The sequence below is a fragment of the Cicer arietinum genome, chromosome 4 (genome assembly GCF_000331145.2).
Source record: "Cicer arietinum cultivar CDC Frontier isolate Library 1 chromosome 4, Cicar.CDCFrontier_v2.0, whole genome shotgun sequence".
Taxonomy (NCBI): domain Eukaryota; kingdom Viridiplantae; phylum Streptophyta; class Magnoliopsida; order Fabales; family Fabaceae; genus Cicer; species Cicer arietinum.
This window is the reverse complement of record NC_021163.2, coordinates 59,984,024-59,991,057: the sequence shown is the minus strand read 5'-3', so window position 1 is coordinate 59,991,057 and position 7,034 is coordinate 59,984,024. Positions and strand designations below refer to the sequence as shown.

At 30.7% G+C, this 7,034-nt stretch overlaps 3 protein-coding genes across 3 annotated transcripts in view; 1 reads left to right on the top strand and 2 right to left on the bottom strand.

Annotated features, from left to right (window-relative positions):
- Positions 1–814, top strand: part of LOC140920127 (exopolygalacturonase-like) — a 7,940-nt gene extending 7,126 nt beyond the window's left edge. Inside the window, exons 2-5 of the mRNA XM_073367456.1 lie at positions 17–77; positions 174–282; positions 393–497; positions 584–814. Of these exons, the coding sequence (XP_073223557.1) occupies positions 17–77; positions 174–282; positions 393–497; positions 584–814 (506 nt within the window). The remainder of the gene's footprint in view (positions 1–16; positions 78–173; positions 283–392; positions 498–583) is intronic.
- A 661-nt stretch (positions 815–1,475) lies between these two features.
- Positions 1,476–1,904, bottom strand: LOC113786348 (pentatricopeptide repeat-containing protein At4g21065-like). The gene has a single exon (XM_027334114.2). The coding sequence runs from the start codon at positions 1,902–1,904 to the stop codon at positions 1,476–1,478; it is 429 nt and encodes a 142-aa protein (XP_027189915.2).
- Positions 1,905–3,008: 1,104 nt separating this feature from the next.
- Positions 3,009–4,916, bottom strand: LOC101500227 (putative protein FAR1-RELATED SEQUENCE 10). Its single transcript, XM_004498652.1, has 2 exons — positions 4,818–4,916; positions 3,009–3,779 (listed from the first exon to the last, which is right to left on the bottom strand). Exons 1-2 carry the CDS (start codon positions 4,914–4,916, stop codon positions 3,009–3,011), a joined length of 870 nt encoding a protein of 289 aa, XP_004498709.1.
- Positions 4,917–7,034: the final 2,118 nt, after the last annotated feature.

Below are 7,034 nucleotides of genomic sequence, written 5' to 3'. Positions count from 1 at the left end.
TGTATTGCTATTAAAGGTGGATCACAATTTGTGAATGTCACCAGAGTTACATGTGGACCTAAAACTCACGGCATAAGGTTTGTCAAAATTTTTTAAGATGTAATAAATTTTAGAGATAAAATAATGTTTTTATGAATGAATAATTCATTGGCATGCATTTTATTTTGATGCAGTGTGGGGAGTCTAGGGGGTGGTGGAGAATATGAATTTGCAGAACATGTGAACGTTTACAATTGCACATTCAATGGAGCTATTAGTGCAGCAAGAGTCAAGACATGGCCAGTAATATACTATAATTTAATTGAAGATAAATTAAAAATCATATGATAAGACTATATTTATATATTTGTATCATAAATTTAATCCCAAAAAATTCCTTTGCATTTTTGAAGGGTGGAAAAGGATACGCCACAGATATCGTTTTCGATCAGATCATAGTCAATGAAATATATTATCCTATACAAATTGATCAACATTACATGGATAATCCAGAAAAGGTTACTATTCTTTCTCCCATTACTTCATGTTGATTTTATTCATGGATAGTAAGATGCATCATTTTTGTTTTTTATTTTGGATGCAGAGTTCAGCACTAAAGGTGAGTGATGTAACATTTAGTAATATCCAAGGAACATGCAGTGGTGATAATGCTGTTGTGCTTGATTGTGACAAGATAGGGTGTGATAATATTACATTGAATAACATCAACATTACCTCAATTGATCCAAAGAAGCCAACTCCTGCAGTATGCAATAATGTCAAAGGGATAGGAAACAATATTATTTCACCTAAGGTGCCTTGTCTAAACCAGTAAAGAGACTTGTATCATGTATATCATTATTTGAACCAAAGGAAACCACGACAATAAGATCACACTAGCCCTTTTCTATTTTATAAGAAAAATATATGATACCCATCAAACATTACAGGAGAAAACGACTTAGTTGTAATACAACCAAACCAATCCTAATTTGAGCACATATAAAGTTCAATAAGATCATTGGTTGATTATAAATGTTCGCTTATGTGTCTTTGATTTCACAGCATGCAATATTAAAATTGATATTACTAACTATCAATACAATTATATTAAGAATACATGTATTTTTTCTATCCAAAAACTTGATTTTATTTCTTAATCTCTATTCCACTAAAAGCTATAAAAATAATTTTTAACTTTCGTAGAAAATTTTGTCCTGATATTTACCTCATACTTGCTTTCAGAATGAAATCTAAAAAAGTGCTTGCTGGTTTAAATAACAGAAAATTCAGCAACCACAACTGTTTCTATTTTCATGCCTTTTTTTTTTCAATTGTGAGAAGGAGAAATCACCAACCAAGATCCATGTTTTGACATCAGTAGAAGACACTGTATTTAATTTCAAACATGTTTTAAAATGATGGAATCCCTCCACAAATGGTTGAAGTTTCCAGCAAATGAATGCAGAATCTTTGATGGTCTAATCAATTTTTCATTACCAAAAGTCTCTACAAGAGCACAAACCATTTTTGAAATGGTGGAAGCGATTGCGGTCCCTGACAACAATTTCTCTATTATAAACCTTAGATATAAACTTAGTAGCAGAGTGACAATCCTCACAAATGCGCAAGTTCTTCACAATCCTAATCGATGTTCCAGGGGGAGTGTTCAAAAGAGCAAAAGCTATGGCAAGCTTTTCACTATGTCTATACAAAGCATCTTCTTTATCTTCTTCATCAATGTCAAGCAACACTTGAGATGTTGTAGGAACATACACTACCCTTTTGATTTCCCTGCCCATCTCATCCACCATTTCATATATCTCTTTATACTGATCATGAGACTTATCACCAGCAACAAACTTATGCATTTCATTGTTTACCTCAATCATCATACTCTGCGGAACCTTCTTCATCCCTCTCATATCCATCACCTCCCTCACCTTAGTCTTCTTGTCCCATCGTCGCAATTTCGTGTAAATGTTCGACAACAAAACATAGTTAGATTCGTGCAACGTTGAAGATAAGAACTCTCGGTTGTTGAACCTTGCTGACTGATGGTCGAAGTATGAGCTTTTTGACTGATAATCGAGGTTGTTGGACTTTATTAGATTTTACAGTACTACATGCATTTATGCCACTGCATCGAACACTTGCATCCACATACTCCCACCAAGATGGATCACGCTTGATTGATTTATCTGTTTTTGATACCTTACTTTTGTCTTTTTTGGGTGCACCCTTTGTTTTAACCTTGTCAACAGGTGACACATACGTAGTCGATGGATACCTTTAAGTGCAATTTTTCCAGGTACATCAAGTTCATCAAACTTTTTGACTATCACTTCTATTTCATGTTTCACAAATGATTCTGAAGGTTTAGTCGATCCATCATCATGAAAAGTTAATTTAGTACACCAAACATGAATAATGTCTAACGAAATAGAACAAATGGTCATACTATACCTGGCTATTTCACATGCACAAAGTAGACCATGTGTTTTCACAACTGTGCAACGACATTCATACTTATCTATACCTACATACTTCACGCAATCAAACTCTACCGCAATGTGATCTATTGCATTTTTGGACACAACACCACACAAATTGGCGTACATTATGTTACTATGTCAATGGACCTTTTGAGTTATGCTCTATGCAAATGATGTTATTATCTCACTGTGTTGTAATACAATCATGCTATTGATGGTTTCCCAAATACTGCATATATCACAAATGTTGTCTTGTAATATTCTTTTCAAACTTCAGTGCGTCGACTCAACCCTTTGTGTTGTAGTGTTTCCAAAATGCATAACTCTATTTGTCCATGTCTCAACAAATATTTCCTTGTGAAGAATTAATCACTGGTCATGTACATAATCATTAAAAATAGAAGAGCTACTACAAATTCCTTCAAAATTAGTCAGATTCATGTAGTATTGAGTCTCATCATAACTGTAAACAAGAGCCTCCCATGCCTCCATTATTTGCACTTACTTCTTTTTTGAAAAAACAGTCATCTTGCACTATGCTTTGATATTTTTGCATATATGAAACAAGCATAAAAAATTGACTGCTTTTGGAAAAACATATTCAACTGCGTTCATCAAAGCAATGTCTCTACCAGTAACGATTACTTCAACTTCATCACCTGTAATATGTTTTTTCAACATTTGTAGTGCCCACATAAAATTATCAGCACACTCATACTGTAGATACGCAAATCTCACACAAAATATCATTTCAGTAGATGTAACACCAATAATTTCAAATAATGACATTCGATACCTACATGTCTTGTATGTGTTATCCATAATCAATATTATGTGAAAATTATTTAAAAGAGTGATAGCGTCTGGATGAGCCCAAAATATGTCCCTCAACTCATCTGAACCATCGACCTTCCTATATCGATAGACGTATTTGTCGCATTCCATCAATGTCAAAAGATGTTGTATTTCTGTACTATTACTTCTAAGTGATGAACGATATGCTTGACGTGCATTGTAAAATTCTTTTATTGTCGTCAAACTTTTAACATTATGATCCTTTAGTGTCATCAATATGTTTTTTGGTTTTATTGTGTTCTTCGTCATATCACCAAGTACAACTTTCTCTTTCTGAGACAATTGGCCTAAGAAAGTATGATCAGTCAGTTTTTTGGCCAATTCGTGGTTATGGACACCGCATATTACATGCAGATACCATCCATCACCAATACTTGATGGTGCACCTCTCAATCTAAATGGGCATTCACATTTTCTACTCCAAGTACTCCTCGTAGGTTTAAGATTCTTCTAAGGTCTATATTTACCGCTTCTTTCACAACCAAGAATTAATTTTATATTTGTTCTTGGTCGTGCTGTCGCAGTTTCAGATTTAAAAATGACAACGACAAACTGAATTCTAGTAAACGTACGTGAAATTGAGTTCACGTATATGGTTTAATTTTCAATCTTCATTGATTACACAATCTTAATTCACGTAAACATACGTGAATTAAGATTGCGTACATACTGAGATATTGATTTTTCAAACTTAATTGATTACACAATCTTAAACTTGTGAATTGAGCCGTCAAAAAAGCCCCTAACTACAAGGCCCCCTTACTTTTTTTTTTTATTTTATTATTAGGCCCCCTATTAAAATAATCTTTTAAGGGCCCCTTAATTTCGGCCCATTATTTCATGGGGCCTAAGGGAGGGGGCTCTAGGGGCCCATAATCCCCCAATATTTTGTTAATTTTAAGATTTTTTTCTTGAAAAAAAATTTATTAAAAAAAAAATGAAAATTTTTTATCGAAAAAAAATGGGAAATTTTTTATCGAACAAAATCGAACATTTTATATCCAAAAAAAGTCGGACATTTTTTATCGGAAAAAATTGGAAATTTTTTTCGAAAAAATCGGACATTTTTTATCGAAAAAAATTAGACATTTTTTATCGAAACAAAAAATCGGACATTTTTTATCGAAAAAAATCAGAAAATTTTTATCGAAAAAAAATCAGAAATTTTTTATCGAAAAAAGTCAGAAATTTTTTATCGGAAATTTTTATCGAAAAAAATCGAACATTTTTTATCGAAAAAAATCGGAAAATTTTATAGAAAAAATTGAAAAACTTTATTTTTTAAAAAAGTGGGCCTATGGGCCTCCTAAGCCCACAAATTTTTAGGGGGCTTTAATTTAGGGGGTCTTGTTTTTTGGGGCCTTTTAAATTATTAATTTTTTTTGCCCCTTCAAAATGTGGGCTGGGGCAAATAATTAGGGGGCTTGTCAAATTGACAGCTCTAATTTTAACCTCCAAACAAGTAGACCAACAACATCCCTCTAGTACCTTCACTTCCTTCTCCATAAGGCTGTGAAGAGAAGAAGTCACCCTCACCCGATGTTGGCTCAATAATTTAACGACTTCATCGTAATGACTGAATACCATTGACATCTCATTTCAATTCATTGTGAAAGCAATTTCCAAAATATATTTAGAATTCTCTAATAGCTATATTAATATAGCAAAGTTAAATAACTTAATGCATCACTTGGTCAATGCTTGAGTTTAATTCAAACCAACACATAAGTTACCATTGTTATACTATTTTTCAAGAGTTGTTTTCTTTCACCAATTGGTATAAGGCTAAACACTTTAGAGGCCGAAAAGAATCCAATATATATAGATTGATGGGGAAATTTGAACCTAAAAATTTATTTGTACAACCTTCATTATCATCAATTTCATCATCTTCTTGTTCAAGATTTGCAGCATACTCCCAACAAAAGATCCAACAATCTTTAGGTTCAATTTTGATTTTAATTTATTTTTGAATAACGACGGCTTCTTTAAAGAAAATGAACAATCACACATTTATGACTACGGTGAAAGATACATAATCAATTTATATTAATATATGATATGTTTGATATTCATATATTAAATTAAAGATCATATATTCGTCCACATTACATTTCTATTTGTCAACTTGCTAGCATATATAATTTATGATAATTTTATTCTAATTTACATATACATGCATCTTGTTTGTTTGGATTTTGAAAATCATATTATGTCTTGATTGTTAGTAGTGGCATTATACATATTTGACTCTTGCTAATATTTTGGTTTCAAATCTTATATTTTGGAAAAAAATGCAATAATTGGAAAGTCACAATGATTTAATTGTTAACTAATGACAATAGTGATGAATAAACACGTTTCACTTGGTGGTTGGATCCGTTGTTTTAATCTCTAGATTTGCAAGTTCAAAACTCAAAAAAATTAGTTTTGAATTTATTTTAAATGATATATTATTTAAAGTTTGAAAAAAATGTGTGTTTAATTTCTTCCGGACACGTAGAGATCATGGGGTAAGAATGCACTACATGAAACATTTGGTTAGACAAGACAACATTTTCTTTATATAAGTGTTTACAATGATTATTGTTGACGTATTTTTGAAAAATTACTCAATCATTATAAATGCATCTAATTATTATATACTTGAAAATTATTTTGAAGTGGGTATCAAAGAATATAATGATTATTTGAATTTGCTCTCATGCTCAAAACTACTTTTTGGATTTTAAAAGTTATTTGATCTTCTTCATGAGTTTAATATATATCGATCTATAATAATTTAGATGTGAATCTTAGTAAGTATAAATATGTTTGGTTTATAATGTTCATTCATATGTTGTTAGGTAGTTAATTTTATATAGCGGCGCAACCAATTCCAGAAACCGGGATAGCGGGTTGCAGGATACCAGGATGACCTCTACATGAATAATACTATATAAACATGCATAATTAAACAATGTCTCAAATTAATAGTCTTAATCAAAGCATACATTTAGATACCAAATAGTCTTAATTAAAATATACATTTAGATACCAAATAGTCTTTAATCAAAACATACATTTAGATACTAAATATCATCATCTTCTTCAACATAATAGAGTAATAAAACAACAAAATATTAAAATTAAAATGCATGTTATAGGAATCAAAGATCATCATCATCTTCAACATAGTCTTCTTCCTCCTCTTTCCCATCAACTTCAATATATGTTTCGTTCTCCTCCTCCTCCCGGCCATCATCTTCAACATAAATAAGTAACTAAAGAAAAAAAAAACAGAAAGAAAAAATGAATTAACGAGAAAAAATAAATTAAAATAAAAAAACAAAAAGAAAGAAGTAACAAAAGAAAAAAAAAACATTAAAATGAAAAAAAAAAGAAGTAACAAAAAAAATTTAAATTAAATTAAAAAGAAAACATAAGAAAACAAAAGAAAAAAGAAGTAAAAAAAAAAAAAAGCAAAATGAAAAAAAAAAATTAAATTAAAAAGAAAAACAAAATGAAAAAAACAAAAAAAAATGAAGTAAAAAAAATTTAAAAAGTAAACGAGAGGCAGTAGAAGAAGAAGTAATAAAATTAAAATAAAATAAAAAAGAAACAGAGAAAGAAGTAATAAAATTAAAATATAATAAAAACAGATAAATAAGTAATAAAAAGAATACGAACCTGAGATGAGAGGAATTTGCACCAAAACGAAACGGC

Excerpts from the sequence above, each read along its gene's own strand:
- LOC113786348 (XM_027334114.2), bottom strand. The coding sequence starts at position 1,904 with ATGAGAGGGATGAAGAAGGTTCCGCAGAGTATGATGATTGAGGTAAAC.
- LOC101500227 (XM_004498652.1), bottom strand. The coding sequence starts at position 4,916 with ATGGTATTCAGTCATTACGATGAAGTCGTTAAATTATTGAGCCAACAT. Across the intron at positions 3,780-4,817 it reads TTATGGAGAAGGAAGTGAAG|AAGAATCTTAAACCTACGAG; the intron begins GTACTAGAGGGA and ends TATAGACCTTAG.